This window comes from Aythya fuligula, chromosome 3, assembly GCF_009819795.1.
Source record: "Aythya fuligula isolate bAytFul2 chromosome 3, bAytFul2.pri, whole genome shotgun sequence".
Taxonomy (NCBI): domain Eukaryota; kingdom Metazoa; phylum Chordata; class Aves; order Anseriformes; family Anatidae; genus Aythya; species Aythya fuligula.
The window spans coordinates 38,435,509-38,457,360 of NC_045561.1; the positions used below are offsets into that span (position 1 = coordinate 38,435,509).

At 35.5% G+C, this 21,852-nt stretch overlaps 1 protein-coding gene across 1 annotated transcript in view; it reads left to right on the forward strand.

Moving 5' to 3' along the window:
• Nucleotides 1–21,852, forward strand: part of LRPPRC (leucine rich pentatricopeptide repeat containing) — a 91,258-nt gene that overhangs the window by 62,963 nt on the left and 6,443 nt on the right. Inside the window, exons 26-35 of the mRNA XM_032184030.1 lie at nt 359–427; nt 681–771; nt 3,292–3,434; nt 3,547–3,634; nt 8,484–8,604; nt 12,279–12,367; nt 15,668–15,872; nt 17,992–18,131; nt 18,314–18,429; nt 21,354–21,428. Coding sequence (XP_032039921.1) covers nt 359–427; nt 681–771; nt 3,292–3,434; nt 3,547–3,634; nt 8,484–8,604; nt 12,279–12,367; nt 15,668–15,872; nt 17,992–18,131; nt 18,314–18,429; nt 21,354–21,428 — 1,137 coding nt within the window. The remainder of the gene's footprint in view (nt 1–358; nt 428–680; nt 772–3,291; nt 3,435–3,546; nt 3,635–8,483; nt 8,605–12,278; nt 12,368–15,667; nt 15,873–17,991; nt 18,132–18,313; nt 18,430–21,353; nt 21,429–21,852) is intronic.

Here is a 21,852-nt window from a genome sequence, read left to right on the forward strand (position 1 = left end):
TTTGCCATGAGTAATAGAAATGATTACCCTGGGTAATAGTAATAATATTCCATTACTGCGGTGATGGAAATTATTTAATACTCCATTTCATCTGAAGTATGTTCTATAGCACCTGTCTTTGTCAGTGCAGACACAGCAATTTTTGATCAAAAAGGAAAATGTCTTGAATAAAATGACTGCAATTTTTAAGCCTGTCATAAATGCAGCTTAATTTGATTATTTCTGAGCTTGTAGCCTCAGACTTCAAAAAACAAAACCTATAAACTGTTATTATGAGGACATGTATTATGCCTACTTTAGCTTAGAATGTTCTGTGTGAAGTAATGTGTTTTTTTCTTGTGTAAATACTATTTTGCAGACTCCTGGTTTAAGAGCCCACCCTGGAAGGTTGCAGTGGTTTGCAAAAAAGTGTATATCAAATAACCAGGTATATGGCTTGTATGTCGTCTTCTGTAGAACTGTCGTTATGTTCCAAGAATAATTGTTTTGAAATATTTCATTGCTAGACGTTTTTTGTGTGAAGATGTGTGACAGGCTGATGAGGTGAACTTAATGCCATGTGTAAACACTGGTATATACTTAAACAGGAATATTTTAGATGAATGTACACAGTATCGAAGTGCACATACGTAGGAAATAATTGTTTGGCTGAGATGTAATGATCTTCTTTCTTTCTAAAGATGGAGACTTTGGAACAATTGGTAGAATTAACTCAAAATCTCTTTGAATGTGATAGAGATGAGATGTACTACCACCTGCTTCAACTCTGTGGTAAGTTAACCTGTATTCTTTTTCATTTTCAATTGGAGAGGTGTTTTGTCCGTAAAGAATTAGCCTGCATATGGTTTCTGAGGCATCTTGCAGGGGAGGAGAGTACAGGTAGTTTTGTCTGTATGTTTGTTTGTTTCTACCTGCAGAGCTCAGCATAACAGTACCCTAGAACTTAAATAGTACACATCTTCCATTCCATCTTACTCTGTTGTGTCATAATTCAAAAGTTTAATATGCATATGTATGTGTATATATATATTTATACATATATATATATATATATACACATATATATATTTAAATGCTTGTAAGAAGAAAAATTGCTCACTTTTTTCTATATTTTTAGTCATTCAAGATCTGCATTCTACTTTAAATGGATCTGCCTACACCTTCTGGAAAGGTGTGGGATTTTTTTAATCTACCAGTTCCTCACCATGTATAGCCAGACTTGTGTATCACTGATGGAAATTGACCTTTTTTTAAAATTGGAAGTTCAGTTCTGTACTACAGATTTGTTAAAGAATGTATCCGTAGTTACTTTCATTTATTTTCTATATTTTTCTGTTTGTGTTGGTTTTGTTGTTCAGTGTATCATACTGTAATATACACAGTAAAAATGTTTGAGTCTTTAGTTCTAGTTATTTAATGTCTTGAGAAAATATTTTGCATTCTCAGTATTGGATATTGAATACCAAATAGGAAGTTAGGACAAAAAAAAAAGCATTAGAAGGATTGCTACATATTTCAGAAAGATGACAGAAAACCTTATATCATGGTTATATATTGAGGAGTCATTTATTTGATATATTTGGTCTTGGGAGAACTTGCATTTAAGCTTGAAGTAACTTTAGGCTGTTTTCCCATGTATATTTTTCATTGACTAGAACTAGCAATGTTATTATGCAAAATAAAACACTATTAGAACCCCCTTTTAATAGAGCAACGAAAGAGGCTGCATCCCCATTGCATTTAATTACAAGCAGAATGTATGTTTCCTCCTCCTGCCCTCCCCCAAGAGACTTCTTGTGATCTTTGTACGCTTTTGTTTCCTGAACAGTCGCAAAAAACAACAAACTGTGGTATTACCCTGTTCTGGCTTTCCGTTTATTGGTTGACCCTCAAATATCACGTAGGCCTAAAACAGAACCTTGCCTCAACAGGAGGGGGTCTTCGTGTTTGCCACCACCATCCTGTTCAACCTCTAGCAGTGACTAGGTGTGACAGTGTGCCTGCTAGGAAGAGAATCCGAGAAGATAGAATTTATCAAATTCTGTCATACAAAATCTTCAGTCGTCTTTGAAAAGACAAAACCAATTCCATCTACTCAAAGAAGTGGAAAACATTTGTGGGTTTCTGTCACTGTAAAAGACAAAAACCATGCACATTCCTGCTTTCAACCATTTAAAATTATCCATCAAAGCTGCCCAGTGAACTAGTACAGTAGAGAATTGTCACTGTGCACCAAAGCCACAACTTCAGATCTTTTTTAAGTATTAAAAAAATGAAGCATCTACCATCTAGTTCAAGCTGTGATCAAAAATGTTGAAAATGTGTTTGTTTATGTAGAATAAGAGAAAAAAATTACGCTTGAGAGAGCTTCAGGAGTTGTGGGTCTAGCTCTTTCTCAGAGCTGTGACAGCTTCAAAGTTAGATCGGTCTGTGGTCTTGTTAAGTATAGTGTTGAGTGCCTCCAGGGGTGGAAATTAAACAGCCTTCATGGGCAACCTGTGCCAAGGTTTGACCATCCTCATATACTCCATTACTGCAACTTTTAACCATCACCTTTCAAACTGTGCTGTGTGCTGCTAAGGAGAGACCTGTCAATTAAGTATCTGAAAACAGCAATTAAATTCCCCCATTAGACTGCTTTTCTCCAGGTGGTACAAAACCCAGCTTCTTCAACTTCCTGTTTTATTTAATCTTCTCAAGCACCTTGTCTGTCTTGAAGTCTCAATTTGTTGCAGTTCCCAGCTTTATAGTTGCGGAGCCCATAACAAACATAAGAAAACGTATCAAACATTCTCCATCCTCCATTGCTTACTGCCATAATAACCTGTGTTTGAAAATGTTAATTTTAGTCCTTAAGTCAAATGAAATGATCAGTTTTAAGGTAGTTTGCTGCCTCTTCTAAAAAGCTGAAGTGGTACTACAACCTTGTGGAAAGTGGGTATGGATCTTGGAATTTAGAAATGGTACCTTAGAATGTTTTGTAAACGTTTTGAATCTTTTTTCCAATTGTTTTAGCAGTTAATAAGGAGGAATATTTGAGTTGATGAGATGGGGGCAAACTTCTGGAGTATTTTTTTGTTTTCTCATTCATTTAAAAATTTGTACAGTCTTTTTTTTCTATTTGCATCTTCCTGTACCTTCTGAGTAGCACCAGCAGTTAAGAACTTCTCAATTTGATGGTCATATGAAGCAGAAGTATATGACTTTCTAAGTATTTTCCAAAGATATGACTCTAGATATGTACATATACTTTAAATGTGCTTTTATTTGGAATCTTAAATCTTGTTTCAGAGAACAACAGTGACTGGTCAAAGGCTGAAGCAATTTGGACTAAAATGCAAGAAGAAAATGTTGTTCCTCGTGAGAAAACACTAACCTTGCTGGCTGCTATATTTGAGAAAAATGGTCAGGTTGTCCCATTTGAATTACCTAAGGTAATCTGACTTTACCTGTGGTAGCTAACAGTGCTTCTGAATGTATACTTTTTCAATGAAAAATACTAACAAATAGCATTATAGCAATTTAAATAAGCTTTTTGTTTTAAAGGCTAGACAAGAAGAAACAAGAAGCCCAATCTCTTCTACTTCGGAAGAACGAAAAATAAGGATGCTTTGCAAGAAAAATAATGTAAAAGGTAAACTGAAACCTGCCACTGCCCCTCCCCAGTGCTAAGCTTCAGATTTCTGTTAACTACAGAGCAAGAGATGCTTGCTGCTGCTTTCTGTTGGTTTGCTAGTGTGTTACAAAAGTTACACAATAAGCTTACTTAGCAATGTTCTGCTTTGAAAGTTGATGAGAGAAGCAAATGCTAAACTGTTTAAAGTGTCATTTGAAATACTGACTTTAAATGCATGTTTCAAAGTCAGTCTTCAGTGAAGTAGGTGATTTTCAAGTTTTGGAAGTATTGCTGGTCTGTAGTTTATATTGTTAGTTTAACACCATTTTCTAGACTTTAAATTCAATCTGTTAAACATAAGTAACTATGCACAGGGTCAATGCTGAAAATATCCTTTCACCATTGTAGGCGCCTATGTGGTTCCCAATAAATCTAGCTGTTTGGCTGCAAGTTTTATGGCAAAGACATGAGTAGCATAGAGAGAAGGATTATTTAAACAGATTTAACAAAGAAAATATTTAGATGAGATTAAATTAGACAAGTCTGGACTATGGGTATTAGCATTGGAGCAGGCTCGCCTTGAATACAGTGTGCAACTTTGGGCTCCACGTTATGAAAAGGATGTTAAAGTACGTGAAAGCATCCAGCGGAGGGCAGCAGGGCTGGTAAAAGGGTGGAAGGCCTGTCCTGTGAGGAGAAACTGAGGACACTGGGGCTGTCTGGTCTAGGGAAAAGGAGGTTGAGGGGCGATCTCGCTGCTCTCTGTGGCTTCTCGATGCAGGGAAGCACAGAGGGAGGTGCCAGGCTCTGCTCGTGGGAACTGATGGCAGGATGCATGGGAACAGCATGGAGCTGGGCTGGGGAGGGTCAGACTGGGCACGAGGAGAAAATTATTTACTATGAGGGTATCAGACACTGGGACAGGCTTTCTAGTGAGGTGGTTGATGCCCCATGCCTGTCATGAGGCATTTGGATAATGCCCTTGTTAATATGCCCTAAGTTTGTTAGCCCTGAAGAGGCTAGGCAAGAGGACTTCAAACTTTGTAGGTCCCTTCCAACTGAACTGTTCTTTTTTACTGCTGCCTTCCTTTCTGGCTTTTATCTGTTAGTCTGTTTTCTTTCTGTTAATGTTGCAAAGTGATCTGTGTTCGTCTGAAGGGAGGTATGTCTCCTAGTATCTTTAAATTCTTTGCAATTAAAGTAGTCCATATTTTTCCCTAAAATTAGTTAACTTCTCCACCTGATCTTCCTCCTACAAAGACAGACGGTACTAAAAACATGTGGTTATTTGGGTTGTAATAAATATAAACAAAAGATCAAAACAAGTGTCCCCACAGCTCACTATTTCCAGCCCCCTGGGCGTGTGGCTGTCACCCAACAAATAAAATGGCCTCATTGAGAGATCACTTCAAATCTTCTGCTGTGAGAAATAAATAGTTTTTCTGCAGAAAATTCTCTGCCTCAGATAAAAACAGAATTAACTTGTGCTTGGGTATTTGCCTTTGTGTATAGAAAGGAAGAGTGTACTGCAGTACAATTCCTCTGGCTCAGTCTATGCTTAGTTTAAATAATTGGAAATCCATTCTTATTCATCTCATCCCAAAACACTGTCACAGAGTCAGAATTAGCATAACTGGGTCATAATTGATCCATTTCTAGCATCTGCCAAGGTGCAGATCATTTTAATATTCTTGAAATCTTTTTCTTTGCCTATGTTACCATAAATAACTATCTCTCACTTGAGAGATCATAAACATAAAATTAAATGGGTTAAAATAATTAAGTTTGCTGAGTTAGGAGGATTTATAAATACAAGGTGCTTTGTTTTCTTCTCTGGGTGTTATCAATGTATTTTACAAGTTGGACTCACAGATTAAGCTTTGAGTTTAAAAGCAGAATCTGTTAGTCATTGACAGTTACCTTCTGTTGTTAGTAAAATGACCCTATAGAAAGAAGTACGGAGTCCCAGGTGCACGGATTAGAAGTCTGAACTCTGCATGTTCTGTAGGTAGGGGGTACAGTCGTGGGTGTTGTGGTAGACATAACATTAACATGCTTTAAGGAAATTCTTCATGGTGGTAAATTTTTGTAATCAAAAGACAGAAAAACAGAAATACTTTTAATTGAGCAATAAACAAAACCAATGGAATGCATTTTATACGTATTTCATAGAAAAGTGTCCAGTGTCTTTGATAACACAAATGAGCAAGCAGAGAGCTGGTGGAAATTAAATATAGCTTGGACTTTGGAGGGACACTAGTTTAATATAAAATTATAAACTGTAACTGCTACTAGTCTGTGGTGACACTTGATACTGAATTTACGAATAAGTTACTCCTGCGTATTCTTTTATTCAGAGCAGCAGTGTTTAAGAGGAGGTGGTCTACAGCTATTGGAAATTAGGGGAAACAGACAAATTTGGGGAAACGGTTTCTTTTCGTCTTAAACTAAGTTGTCACTTTTGTATAACAGTATAATGTAGTTTTGATATAAATATAATAGGGCAGAATAAAGTTTTTTATCAACGCATTTCTGATAGGAAAAAGATCAACTTAATCGAGTTATGTAACTAATTTCATGAATTTATCAGCTCTGACAAGGGGGTGTTTTGAAAATCTGTTCTCTGAAGTGCTTGATTTATGCGAAGTCACAGTTGAGTTTTTATCCCGATTCTGCAGTGTGAGAGCTTGACTCAAGTGGATCATGTTACACATAGCCCAAACAGTTGCAATTCCTGAAACAAATTTGACTGTCTTGAGAACTGAGACTTTCTTGGCAAGTTGTCACTAACAGATCTTTCTACTTGAAATAGCTTGTGTAACACTGTCTGGTTCTGAAACCAAGAACTTTGTCTCCTGAATGCTAATATACTTGGGTAATTTTAGATAGCAGCTGAAGAATCAATAAACTGATAACATCTGATCAGGTACATGAATCTCCGTTTGAGACTCCTTTAGGTATACTTTAACCATGCTGCTTGCATGGATGCAAAATAGAGTTAAGAAAATAGTCTAATCTGAATAGGATAATCATTCTGAGGTTGGGATTGACATATACAGCAAAACATTTTGCAACAGGAAAACAAAACTGACACTAAGATTTTTTTTTTTCATTGAACTAGTCATTACAGAAAGATTTAAGTATATTTCCTTGTAGAAACAGATCTTAAGCATCCTGGACCAAGATTATTGATGATAACATATGCTTGACATTATATCCACTGGTGGTAAAGTCCACTTCTGTGCCCACCTAGTGGAAAGGAGTATTCAAACCTGGAGTGAAATCTTAGTTCTGTCTGAAAACAGTAGGAGTCTTCAAACATACGGATTTTTTTGTTTTGTTTGTTTTAAAAAATAAAATTTAAATACGCTTTTACTGTTGGAAGGAACAAACATATCACCAGTTGGTTACATTTTTCTAAATGAAAAGTGGCACTTGTGATAGATTGTACCAGTGAGAGAGTTTTTGTTACCACTGAATGTGATGACAAGTCTACCAGTACCGCACATTTCAGAAAAGCAGAAAAAAGGTGTCTTTCCTGCTGGTTTTAGGTGTGAGCACTCCTTTGCCATTTGTGGTATTCGGCATCTGAGCAGGCAGGAACATTCAGCACATTGCAGCAGGCCAAGTGTTAACCTCAGACCAATAAGTGAGCATGGAGGGAGGATTCCCAGGCTGTTTCTGTGACATTCTGTTGTTGTTTTATGGTCCTTTGGTTGACAATGCAATCACTGTTGTAGTGTCAGACATCAATCATATTCTTTCTCCACCTCTCTCGTATCTCTGTCTCATACATTGAATTCACAAACGTGGAAGTGGACTTAATGGTTAAGAACACTACAATAAAAATTATCTCAGTTCATGTATGTTTAATGTAGCTCAGTGTCCAAAGTAGATTATGGGTGGCAATGTTAATTCTAATATAAACTCAGTGCAAGTGTGTGTGTGTTGCAAGTAATTATTTTATGCATGGTCACTTCTGTGCCTGCATTTCACCAAGTTTTTATATATATGTTTTGGTTGAAGAAGTTTAAGACCAACAGTTTAACACCAACTGTTGTAAGGCTTTTGTAGTATTATTTCTGAAAAGTTGTTTAAAAGGTAATTGTGGCTTAGTTTTAAATTAGCAAAGGGATTTTTTTTTATGTTTTATTTTTTTTTAAGTTTCCTTGAACGAAACATACAATCACAGTTTTAGATGCAAAAGATGATTTCTGGTTCTTAACATGTTAGACAGCAGTCTGAGCTGCAACACAGCTACCTAGGCTGTATGTTTATAGCTGCATAATTTTGTTTCAGAAAAATAAATGACTGAAAAGTGTGCTTATCATTTTTTTTCCTTTTTGGTAACATCTTTTCATACACTGACAGTTATTGTGAATGCATGAAATAAAACTGTTAATCAGTCAAACAAATGCAGCGTAGTTTACTTGTTAAATATCTGTATATTTGTAAATTGTATGTTTTGTATAAATCTTGTCGTAGCCAAATAATTTGATCTCCCCATATTGGAATCACTTCCTATATTATTTGTTGAATGCTGTTGTGATCATGCACCAGATACTGTAACTATATACCCCAGCATTAGGTGTTGCTTTAAAAAATCTTGAGTCTTCCCCTTCTATTGGTATTTAAGCAACAGCTATATATAGAAAACTAGTAGTAGCAAACTTTTTGTTCTCTGGAGGCTTGTGTCAGTTGATTGTTGTGCACAAGCAGTTTTGAACAAGCTGTGACCAGCAGCTTTGGTCTCAAAGATGTAAGAGGATGAAATGACTTCAGATGGACCTTTTCAATGAAAAGATGACTTTTTATGACCAACAGTATTATAACATGACACTTTGTTTGGGCTCTTTGTCTTCTTTAGAGGCCTACGATTTTTTCCTGCAAACACAAGAGAAGGACTATCAGTATCGTACGTATGTCGCCCTTATAAAAGCATTGTTATCCCAGGATTCTTTTGAAGAAGCCATCCAAGTGAAACACATGTAAGGTTTTTCTGCATTTGGGGGATTTTATTTTATTTTATTTTATTTTTTTTTTCTGATTTGGGGTTTTTGGTTTTGGTTTTGCTGTTTTTTTATTTACTTTTTTGTTGTTCTTTAAATACTTTGTGGATCATTTTCAACTAAGTACTTAAATTTCAATGGGAAAACAATTCACCTGACTGGTAATTAGGAGTTATGGTAAGAAATACACCAGTGCTTCATATGACAGTCTGCCATATATTAAAAAATGTGGTGGAGAGACAGTGTGTATTGCTAATAACTCATTTCAACTAACTGTATCAACAATTGCACTTGGCATCAGAACTGCAAGTCTGCCCTTCTGGCAGTCTGCCTTTTCCCCTTTAGAGCAATATCCAAACAGACAAGATTCCTTCACTGAACTGCCCCTTAGCCTTCTCAATCCCCATCCCTGCTGGTACCCTACCCTATCCACACTCTGGCAGCTGGCTGCCTGCCAAATGCAAAATGGTACATTTGACTGTTATGCCAGTGGCTAGGAGATGACCATAAACCTTAGATCCAACTGTTACACTTCTGAAATAAATCCAACCTGCTGTCATACATTATTAGAGTCATCAGTATTGAATTAACCTTCAGTGAGTTGTGTGGCACACCACTTGCTTTAAGTATTGCCTGTAATGTGCATTCTGGCCAGATTATAGACTTCAAATTAAGTGTTACTATTCATCAAGCTAGAGTTAAGAAGAACAAAAATTCAGGTAATTTAAGTCATTTCATTTCTACAGCTAAAACGAGAGTGGTGGCTGTCTTCATTGTGTTCTGACTGAATACAGTGGATTAGAAAGTGGCTGTGGGTAACTTAGGTGCTGCATAGTCTAATCATTTTTAGAGTTAACTTAGTTTATTATCTTAATGATTATCTTTACAAGTATGTAGATCAGTGAAATGTTTTCTGTTGAAAAATGGTTAAGTTCCAAGTTCAGAAGCACAAGCAACACTTTTCCAACTTGGTGTCAGTAACTGAGCTTTGTTAAAAGGAATGTTTGTGCTTGATGAATAGAAAGCTTATATCAAGGAAAAACTTGAACTGCTCATCAAATTCTGCTCCTTGAAATGAGAATAACTGATAAATGTTTGTAAATAAAAGATGGAAAGGGCATGTTTGAAAGTACAAATTATGGTGAAAAAGTTTAGCTACTTGGTTAAATATTTAGAGAAAATCTTTATGTGTAGAAAGAGATATAGAAAGATTCTTCAAGGAAGAATTTTGAAACTTTTCACTGAAGACTTGTGCATGTACTGACTGCCTCCCTGCTCCACAGCTCAAACATGCTTGTAAGGAAGATGCGCAGAATATTGCATGTTACAAGCAGTAATTTGCAGATCGTAAGAGGAGAGAGAATGTGGTGGTTTGTTCCTGGTGCTGGTGATTCAGAAATCCTGCTTTAGATAATAAGTGTTTTAGAATGTAAAATGCAGGAAAGAAAAGAACAAAAAAAATGTTAAAGACTAAAGAAGTTTGAAATGTGTTTTTAGGGACAAAGCCTCTGAATCTCGAGATGTTTGGAAAAAAAGAAAATAGGATTTAATAAGAGGTTCTGGTCCAAGCCAACCATAGTAATAACCACCGTGCTTTTCAGAACTCATACTCAATCATGTAGCATAGAAATGCCAAATAATGACATTCTAAGAAGCCCATAACAGCTCACTGTTACATCAAGACAGAAAATGCTTACTATTACCAGTGTTTATAGTGTTTATCTGTGTATCTTTTTTCTAATAACAAAATCATGCTTACATTAAGTATTTTCAAAAGTCTGTAAGCTTTAAATTATTCACTGAAGTAGAGGAAGCGATTTTGTGTGTACACATGGTTGAAGAATAGCAAATCTATTTCGCACACATTTCTGCATGCTTGACAATTTTACCAACCTCATATTACAGAGAGATTATTCCTACAAAGCCTAAATGTGTGCAGTGGCCTGAAACTTGTGCAACTCCCAATATTTTCATAAAATACATGAAAGCTACCTTAATTTGTATAAGCTAACATCTTTTTCTTTTTACTCTGCTCGAAGCCAAACTTGAAATTTAAATAATATGTAGAGAGCTTTAGTATAGGCAACAAAATAAGTAATTTCTCTGTTTAAAATGGTTAGATTATTTTAAAACTTCCTTACTGTCATCAGAAGTGAGAAACTTTGAGAAAGTGGTAGAAGGAAATTGAACTCCCAGTCTGCGTTTGGAAACAAACAAAAACCACAAAAAACAAACAGAAGGTTACTGATCTGTAGGTCAACCCAAGTCTAGTTGCTTTGGCATCCTAGCACTGTTTTGAGGAATATTTACTGCATTTAGTTCAAGTTTTAAGTAGAAATATAGGAGTATGGGAATGATGGATTAGTTCTGTAATAGTAGCTAACATCTATTTAATCACACTAAAGATTGGAAGATTGGAGAAAGTAAATCCTTTGTTATATGTAATTTACAGTCTCATGCATGAATTGTTGACTTAAGGGCTTTGACAGATGGGACAAAGGGAAAAAAAAAAAAAAAAGAAAAGGCGGAACTGAGCAGTGGGTGCTTAGGCAGGGATTAAGAGGATTGGTTGGGAGAGTAAGAAAATCCTGAGTCCAGTGACTGCATTTGTGAGCCCGGGAGGCTGAAAGTGACTGAGAGGATAGTCATATTGTGTACTATGTGAAGGATTTTCTTGGGATTGAGGGGAATAATTTAGCAATGACCCTGCTTACCTCCCAATCCGCTCAGCCTGTAAGTTCAAGTAGGTAGGCTGCTCAGTTGTTTGCCACAAGATGATCAGTGAGGTTTATCTTGATTGCTGATATGGTAAATGGCGATGCCCCCCTTTTCTGTGTAGAGATTTTGTAATCTAGAAATGAACATTTGTAAAGTTATCCATGTGTATTAAAAATGTGGCTGTATGGCATTGAGGAATGGGAACATTTTGTTCGCATCGATGTGAAGGCTGGTTGGTCTCTCTTGCCTAATTTCCAAAGTGTTAGAAAAGCTTTAGCAATGTTCCTAAAGTAAAGATCCTCTTTACTATAGGTATGTGATGTGTAGTATTGTCGGAGATAAAGAATTGATAAGCCAAACACAATTTTAACATAGCTAAGGCAGCAAACGTAGTATGTTCACTTTAAAAAACTGTATACATCTAGATGACAGAAATTTGAAAATTAATCAACCAAATGATATGGTGTTAGTTCATAATATGCTTTAGTTTATGTTTAAAATATACAGTGCTGAAAATAAATGTTTCATTTTTATTGCTGAAAGAATAGTTTTACATTTTATAATTATGGTGACTATTGAAAAAAGAAGAAAAAGTATCCAGCTTAGGATACAACAGAACAATGCAGGGCATGCAGTTATTTTAGTCATCTAATATGTCAGCATTCAAGAATCTGAACCGATTGTTTAAAAAAAATCTTGTACTTTGTTTCTTTTGTTGCTCACTTCCAACTTTGTCATCTGTCAGAATGCAAAAAAAAATTATCCTTCTATAACCATTGACAGGATAACACAAAAGCTGTCTCCAGGTCGATATTTTGCAGCAATATTTTTAACATACGAACAGTAGTTTTTATAATTTCACCTTGGTGCTCAACCATTTATTATCGTATCAGAAGCATGTCAGTAATTCCTTTCTAAATGTCTGCTTCTTTTAGTGCTGAGACCCACATCAAGGGCTTCACACTGAACAGTGCTGCCAGCAGCCTCCTCATCATATCGCAAGTTAGGCGGGATTATTTGAAAGGTATGTCACAATGCTTGACCTTTACGTCACATTAATGCCTCTGCAGATTTTTCTTGTAACGCCCTTCGAATACTTGGATAAAGGAGTCCATTTAGCAAATTACCTGCTTATCAAGAGCCTTTTGTGGTAGCTGAGAGACGTAAATTACTGTACATGCATTTATAATACAGCTTGAATATGAATGTACTTGTCATTTGACCACTTAGTCCAGTTTCCATTCCATTTAACACAAGATGGGTTTTCTTAAGATGAATCACAGCTCTTCAGACATGCAAAATTTGTGCTCCAGAACGAGAGAAAGTACAGGCTTTCAAGTGCGTTAAAATTCACAGCACAAGTCATTTTGCTTTGGAAATTAACATACTTTAGAGCATCTGAAACAATTCCCAGCAGTTGTTTCTTGCATATTGTGGTGGTTGTGTGAGATACCAGATGAGTTAAATTGACTGTTAAATGTGCATGATTGTGCACTAAATGATTATAATATTGATTTAAAAACTTAATCAAATACTTTTTAATAGTTCTCAATACCAACAGTAACAAATATTCGGTTTGTCTTTCTTTTTAATGTAACAATCACAATAGAAAAGAAAATGGTGGCTGAAGAGTATTTGAGGGCACACAAGAAGATGGTGGATAAAGTTCATGGTTGTGTTACTTTACTTCTTGGCATTAGCTGTTCTGCAGCCTAGAGCATTCAGCTCTACTGCATTAGATTGTACTTATTCAGTTGTTCTGTAGAACTTGTGTGAGAAGAAAACTCTGCAGGCACATAGCTTTACATGCAGTGCTTTTACCCCTTTGCAAGTGGATGTACGGTGTTGATACACATTGCCAACGATATCTTTAAGCATTAAAGTGGCTACATATGAAAATAAGTATTGCACTGAACTGGGTTTCACTTTCATACCAGAGGGCATAGCAGAAAATCCATTTTTGATTCTGCCATCTGTTTATTTTCTTCCATTCCACTTCGTGTAGTTGTAGTAGCCCATACACATGTAATAGTAACTACATGAAAGATGAGCATTTAGACGCCTCTTCTCACTTGTACTCTTTCTGGCAGCTGATAAACTTCTCTTCTTTCAAATTCCTTCCCCCTTCAGTCTTACATCACTGCTGGGTGTCATCGACTGAAGCATTTGCAGTTAATGCAATTGCTTCTCTTCTGTGTTGGCAAGTCTTTCCTTTTTTGCAGTTTTCAAATCCTTCACCTTAACTTTCTGTTTGACACTATTCTAGCAAACTTTCTGCTTTTGCTGCTGTCCAGTATGCCACTAAGTTTTGTTAGTTCTAATTCTAAACATTACATTCACAAATCTTCTTCAGAACATCACTGATATTCCTGTATTATGACAGTCTTTCTTTAACTATGCATTTTCTTTTTAGCAAGCAACCTAGATAATTTGCCACCTCAACTGAAAATGTTACCTTTTGTACAATAAAAAGTTTCTTGAGAAACTGTTGGGTTGCATGATTTTGCACCATTATATTTTCCTTGATTTTGTGCATTGAACAAGCTTTCTTTTGGTAATTTAATTGAATACTTAGTATTGATCCTTGCTTCTCTTTTTCTAAATGAAGCCTTGAAAATGCAAGCCACTAAATGTTTCAGTTACATTGGTCATTTTCTGAGACTCAAATTTTAGTCTTGTAATCTTAATTAGTAAGATTAACTATTAAACCTGCATCTTGTGACAGCAGACATAACTCGTGAGCTTTCACTATTGTAAAACTTATTTTATTGGTTGCTTAGATAGCTATTGACATCATTCTTTGCTATTTAATGTGGTACAGGTTTAAAAACACTAATTATGTAGCTTCCTAAGTAGCCTTGAAAGAGCTGTAATATCTTATAGCAAGAACTCTGTTTAAACAAACAAACCAGAAAGTTTTTTTTAAGAGTCAAAAGTTCAATTTTATGGTACAGAATTTGCAGAACTTAGAGTAAAGCCTTTTAAAAGATAAACAGTGGGTTTTCACAAGCAAAGTTAGCTTCTTTTAAGTATTGAAAAATCAAGGGATTAAATTATGAATTCAGATTAGTAGTAATATATGTGCTTTTGCAAAGGAAAAGGGGTACCAGCAGAATTACCTAATATGCTAATAAAACAGTTCCTTGCAGTAGTGCTGCATGCATGCAACTTCCAAGCCTTTCTCTTTCCTTGTTTTTTGAGAAGGCTAATTACGCTACATGCTAAAGGGAGGTCCACACCTAAAGCCCCAGGGTAAAATTTTAACTTCACGTGTGTTAAGATTGCTTTTAGATTTCAGGAATTCCACCCCAATGTATTACTCATTTTTTCCCCTAAACAAGAAGGAAAGAAAGAAAAACAAAACAACAGGGCAGAAGGGAAGTTGGCTGTGAAGGAAGGTTAGGCACACAGGATGTTTTTTCTTCCTCTCTTGTGAAAGGTAATATTTGGTTTCTGCAGTACCTGCATATTGAATCAGAATGCTAATACTGTAGAGTTCATGTGGTGGGTGTATATTATGTTAGAAGTGTTATCCCTTGGTATGATAATTATTATCTGTGATTAATCCTGCCTGTGCTGGTAAGGGCTAAGAGGTTTTTACCAGAGGGGCATGTCTTTCTCTGTATGTTTACTCGTGTATAATATAAATCAACAAGAATTCTGGTTAGAAAAATGAGAGCGACTGTTACAGATGCACAGAAGACTGATTTGGGGTATTTTTAGCATGTGACTCCTGTTGTTTCAGGAGTTTTTAAGGTAACTGTCCAGTTCGGAGTTTTTTTGTTCTTCTGTGGACACTCATATTAAGTACTTATATTTAAAATTAAATGTTGGTAAACAAAGTTTTGGTGCACACTTGAAATACTAGACTTAAGCAGTTTTGGTAATAAATTGCATCTTAAACTATTGGTTCTTAAGTGTGCCACGTTTTTCGTTTCCAGTAAAGAAAAATTCATTATAGCTTGTTTGGAGAAAAAACAAGCTTAAAACATTACAACTTCATGATCACAAGAGAGGGCACTTGTGACATAGCTGCTTTCCCTGAGCTGGATACTCAAATGGGATAACTTGATGTTAAACTTACTCTAATACTTTCTGTTACTGAGCACATTTTAAAGCATTGTATCCTAAATTGCCATTGAAAGTTTTGTATATACATGTATGTTGGTTATTATTTCCTATATCGATTTTGGGGCATAACTTCAGCACGAGAATGATTTTCGATACATGTTTTTATAAAGGTAAGGTTAATGACCCTAGCAGTGTGGTTATCTTCTCAACTAAAATCTCAATTCCTTTTTCATTGTTTCTTCACCTTTATTAGATGCCTTAGCTGCTTTCCAAGGAATGCTTGACAGTGGCTTGTTGCCTACTAGACCAGCAGTTATTGTACTTGCTGAGGCTTTGGCAGTGAAAGGAGACATGAAGAACTTAAAAGCATTTGGAAATATGATAGAAGACATCACAAAATCGATTGATTTATCTCCCTCACTAATTGCCAATGCCATTGCATTGGCTCATGCTAAGAAGTAAGTATTCCTATGACTTCCAAACTTTTATACAAAGTGGTGGGAAATCATTAACATTATCCACTTCATTCTGTTTCCATTCTTAGTGTCCTAGATGTTAAAATGCAGGGCAAGATGAGAACTGTGCTGGTCAGTCCTGTTCTGGTCTCATTTTACAAATACATTTGGGGTTTGTAATTCATTTAATGAAATACAGGGATAGCTGTGAAGCATTTGGGAGAGCTTAAGGCTTTCTCTGTTGGTGTACTTAGCTTTGATACTTCTGTTGAAACATATTACACGTCTCGTAAAGTGTTCTTGGTGTGAGATCAAAAGCTCTACAAGTTCCGAATGTCAAATACAACTAATTAATCAATATAAACTTAAAAATCTTGGAATTTAGCACACATATTATGCATATACTGTTGGTGTGGAAACAAAATCTATTACTTGTTCCAGTAACTGAAATGATAACGTATGATTGTGTTTACCCTCAAAATGCGAAAGTCAGGTATGTATCTGTGAGGTGGTTTATACTTCTTGTCAGTACTAAAAAATTGGGAAAAAGTTTTTCCTATGCTGCTTTAGGCCACAGTTTCCATCATGATAATTATCCCCACGCGTTGATTATCCTTTCATTCAAATGTTTAATTCAGCATCATGTTCTGCCTAGCCTTTTTTAATTGATATGTTGGTACTTTGCTAGTTTATCCTTTGCATAAAGCTGCGTGGGGGAAGCACTTCTTCACAAACTGTGAACTTCACAAATGCAGTTTGCAGGAATCAGTCTTTAGGAATCCTATGTACTCTGCTGTTTTCTTTCAAGACAGTTTCATCAGGTAGAGCTCCTCTGTGTAACTCAGCAGGATAGCTGTGTAACTGTGTAGTACGTAACAGATACCTGATCGCCTTGGGCATGCCAGACCGGAGCTAGTAGTTACTGGAACAGTTACTGGGTAGTAGTGTCTGCAACAGCAAGATGATTTAAACTGAAGGATTTAAATTCAAAATGCAAGCCAGTTCCAGTAGCGAGCTCACTATATTTTCAGCCACTGAAAAACAAGGAAGGACTGTAAATATTGTAAATATAAATGACCCTGTAAATATTTAGGTCCAAGTGGTCCTTGGCAGAGGATTCTAGTGAATTGGCTTTTGCCTATTTCTATGCCATGAAAGGGTTGCAGAGTCATGACGTGTTCATAAATGTGAATCAGGTTGACTGCAAGAATAGATAAGTAAATCACTGTATACCGACACAGGTTAAGCAAGCAGCATCAACTTTTCTTCTGCCATACCAAAATTAGCTTAGCTTACCTGTATGAGAAGACTTAGCGGTAGCATAAATAATACACACCTCTATTCTTAAATGTCTTGCAAGTTGTACCTTGCAAACTGTGATAAAGAGTATAGATTTACATGTACTTCAAATAGCTGTTCACTTACTGGTAGATTTGTATTTCTAATAGTTTTCAAAACATTTTTATAGCTTTTAAATGTGTTTCATCTAAAAACATTAATCATGCTCTGATTTTTTTTTAAATTAAATTTGTTATTAGAGTGGACTGATCAGAGGAGATGTCATCTGAACTTTTTAGAACACTAGCAGTAGACTTTTCACTTGAATGAATACTTTGTGTTATTTTATTATCATTTGCTATACTTAAGCCTGAAGATGAAAGAGTTTAGGAAAAGGTATTGGCCAAATGACACTTAGTATCTTTTTATTTTTTGCTTCCAAAAAGGCAGGGAAGAGTTGGCTAAATAATTAATTGAATAGCATAAAGAAATACTTGAGTTGTCTGCATTAATTATTAAGATACCTTCCGTTACTGTTTTGATTTTTACTTTCTGGGTTTGCAGAACACTTCCTTGAAGCAGCTAGCCAGAATTCTGTTTAGTGAAGGAAGAAAAATGTGTCAAAATTACTTACGTGTCCTGAAGGTCAAAGATCATTCAGAAATTTGGCTTACAGGTTAATTTATTAATTCAGTCATAAATAGTTTCACTTTTAAAATATCTGTTCTCAACTGTTCTTGGGAAGTATAACATTAATGTAGGAAGTAAAAATTTAAATATAATGCTTCTTTAGGTTTAGAAATATTGATTTCTGAAACTAAGCCAGTTCAATATTTTTTCCTAGCAATGACCTTGATGCTGCAGTGGAATACCTTGAGCCTCTGCTTATCTCTGGTGCACAGAATCCTGATCAACCTGTCAAAAATATTTCCTTTTTGTTAAGAAAGGTGTCTGAGGAAGGATTAGAGCCAGCTTTGGAAAAATGTAAGTTAATTGCAGTTGTATTTAAATATTCTGACTAGACAGAGGTGTTACAGAAGAGCTGTTACATGTAAAACCTGCCCAGTCAGCATAAATCATGCCAGTAAAGTTTACAAAAGTGCCTTTTCAATCAAAGGTTTTCCTTATTTCCTTTCCTTTTTCCTAATATTTTCTATCATTTGCAGTTGGCGTGATGGCAGAACGACTGGCCAATCAGTTCGGAATTTACAGACCTGTCACAGATCTTTTCCTTCAATATGTCAGTGCAGGCAGAGTGGATGATGCCAGATCTCTACTACAGGTAATGACATAACAAGAGAGGTACAGAAATGCATAGATCTCTTCAAGGGTAAACTGACAAATTATGGAAAAGAGGTGTTGTACAGCATAGGCTAATGCTAGTTTGCTTTTGAATTCTAGCACAAATATCAATATGAGTTAGATTATTAGCATTAGACTACTATCTGATGGTACAAAATAGTAGGAGTGGGTGCCAAAGTTAGAAAGCTTTTGTCTTCCAACAGTCTGAAGGAAATGAAGACACGTTGCATGAATTTTCTATCCAAAGCCAATATTTTCATAGTTTTTCATATATTTTCAAGTTTCCTGTTAGACAGCATTGCTTCTTGCAGACCATCTCCTCACATAATTTTCGCTGTGCTGTAAACCTTAATACATCTCTCGTAGCTATACAGTTCACAAAATAGAAGTGGGCAGTATTTGCTTTTTGTAGCCACGGTATTTCACTTTTTTTTTCTTTTTTTTTTTTTTTTTTTTAACTTTATCTAAGCTGTATTCAGTGTTTGTTAAGAAATGAATTCACCTACTGTTCACTTGAATATCACAGATGTATTAAAAGACAAATGCTGGTCTCTCAGCCACAGTATCAGCTAAGTTAACGATCTTCAAGGTGTATGACGTGACTGCTCACAATGTTTTTGCAGAGCTAGACACAGACCATGCTGGAGGCAGAATAAGCTGCAGCTGGTGAGTGCTGGTGTCTCCATCAGGTCAGGCAGCCTCCTCCCTGCAGGCAGCAGTCAAGCAGCCATGCGATCCTGCCAGCCTGCTTGGGGCATGTAGGCTCCCTGCCTCAAACTGGGGCCTGTTACCAGCTCCTGGTAGTGAATATGACTCGATTACCAGTTGCTGAGTTTTCTAATCTGTTACAGAAACGCTTGTGTTTCACATATACCAGAAGCTTTATGATATCCCAAGACTTTTGTTTTGGGGAAAAAAAAAAAAATGCATGCTAACAAGTGTGTTCAGTGACTTCGGCTCTAGAGTCAGATGTATTTTGTATATTTCTTCTCTGGAATATTTTTAATAGTTTTGCCGAACTGTTCATCTGAGTGTTAGTTTAAAAGGAGACAATGATTTTAATATAAAATCCTATTTTTTTTATAGCATGAAACATGAAAATGTGAAAAATTCTTGCTAACTTATTCTTGCTTTTTCTCTTTGATTAGGAAATTGAAATCCGTTATAATATCCTGCCTTTGTGAAAATAGTGTCCTTTGCATTTTTAAGTAAAAGCTGCATGTCCTCAAAAACAAAACCAACAAAAAACAATGAACAATTTCCATTCTTAGTTTCGTAAAACTTTTTATTACAACAGTGTACAACTGTTGGAATTAAGTTCACAGCTCTATAGCATAGTTGAAATAATGTTGTGTACAACATCTCAGAGGAGAATTTTTATATGTTTCATGTTAAGTGGGCATTCACATGTAAGTTTGAGTTAAAACTTTGTAAGACAGTTTTTCCTATAGCATATATGAAATAAAATTTGTGTTAACATTCTTGAATGTTATTGTGGATCAAATATTCTACTAATAGGTAACCAGAAGATGGTAATAATCAAAGTCTACTCTTAGCTTTTCTATTAAAAAGTGGATAGTAAACCACAATCTAAATAAACAATTTCTCTTGTAATAATCTAAAATACTGGTAATACAGACAGCAAATCTTTGCATTCAAAAATATAACTCAGAGTCCGTATAAACTTCCAAGAAACAACATAATCTTTTTTTTTTTCTTTTTACTCTCTGGAGGGAGTTTTGTATTTTTTGATGAAAGTCAAGCGTTTGATACTTTGGCATGAAAGGGGGCTGAGGAAAACCTTTTTGTGACTAGACTGTCTCTTTCCTCTTACTATACTGATAGTAGGTGAGAATGTCTAAAATTAACATACAATGTTGCAAGTTTTTTCCATGAATGCTTTGCCCCTATTTATGAAGATTTTGTCAGAGCACTAGCAGTACATGGATGCGAATACTTTTTTTGTCCGTTTCCCTTACTGAATGAAGCTTCACACCTTTTTACCTGGATCTTAAAGAGCTTGTCAAAAATACTACACATTCATAATGGAACAAAGCAAGATTTGTCATTTGCAGATGTCTAAAATACTAATTGAATGTGGTAAATTAATTGTACGTGTATGTCTATATGCACAGTACCTGTCTGCCTGTGCATTCTGGTACCAATAAAATATCTTGCAGCTTATAAAAAGCGCTGTGTACTATTAGAAATGTTAAGACTGGTACCTCTGAGGTGCATAAATGAAAATACTGTCTTGTATGTTTTATTTTGCCCTCATCTAAAGTAAGATAGATTTTTGATTTATCTGTTCTGTCTCAAACTTTTTTTTAAGTTAAGCTTCTCTCTCTCTCTCCCTCAAACACTGTCTATTGCAGTGAAAGCCTTTTATAAAATAGAGAGATTGAAATCAGTCCTTTGTATGCATAAGTGTAGGTAATTATACTTTAAAGAGAACTTGCTTTGTACATTTTAATTTTTATAAAGAAACGAGCAGTTATCTCCCTGACACCTTATTAAATGTATAATTAACCTTATGATCCCTAGCTCACTTGTGAATGCTTGGCAGTATAATTGGAGAGGAATAGTGTTTCTCTTTTTCATTCTTTTGCAGTCCTAAACCTCGTTTTTGTGGTGTGTTGAAGTATTAGTTTAATTCTTTCCCCTTTTGTTTTAAACAAACTTTATACCTACCATTTTAAAAACAATGTTAGCCAAAATGGTGCACAAAATATACTTGTTTCGTGTGTTGTTTTTTTTTAAACTCATGGTCAATTATTTACCTTTCAGATAGTTAATATGTATTAAAATATTTTAAAAGTCTATAATTGGAAATTTTCACCTTAGTCGTTTTGTTTTTTGCTAATCTGGTCACAACAGCTGCATTAACTACTTCTTTTTCTTTAGAGGTGTGGTGGATTAGTTGAGGAGAAGAGAACTTTTCTGAATTTCATGGGTAAAGCAGCAACTAAACCTGGACAGGTACAATATTTTTTCATGCTTATCATTGTATATGTAGCATATACATATGTAGTATATACTAGTTAATCATCCTTTGAAATGTTTTGGATCTTGAACTTCACAGTTGACAGCTTTATCAGGTTTCTCAGGGTGGGGAAGAAAGGTTAATTCGCAGAGCTAGTCCCATTTAAAAGAACAGCTTATTTTATGAGGCATAATAGAAAGGAGAATGTAATTAATATTTTTTCTATTATTTCAGTAATTTCCTTTATTTTTGATGTTGTAGTTTATATGCTACAAATATTATGCTTTAAATTTTTATCACTTCACTATCTAGTTTCATATCGCAACCTGAACATATTTATTTTGTTGTCTGCATTGTATGAATACAAATGCAGTGAGAACCTCAGCCCTTCTAGAATGATAAAAGGTGCCTATGTTTACA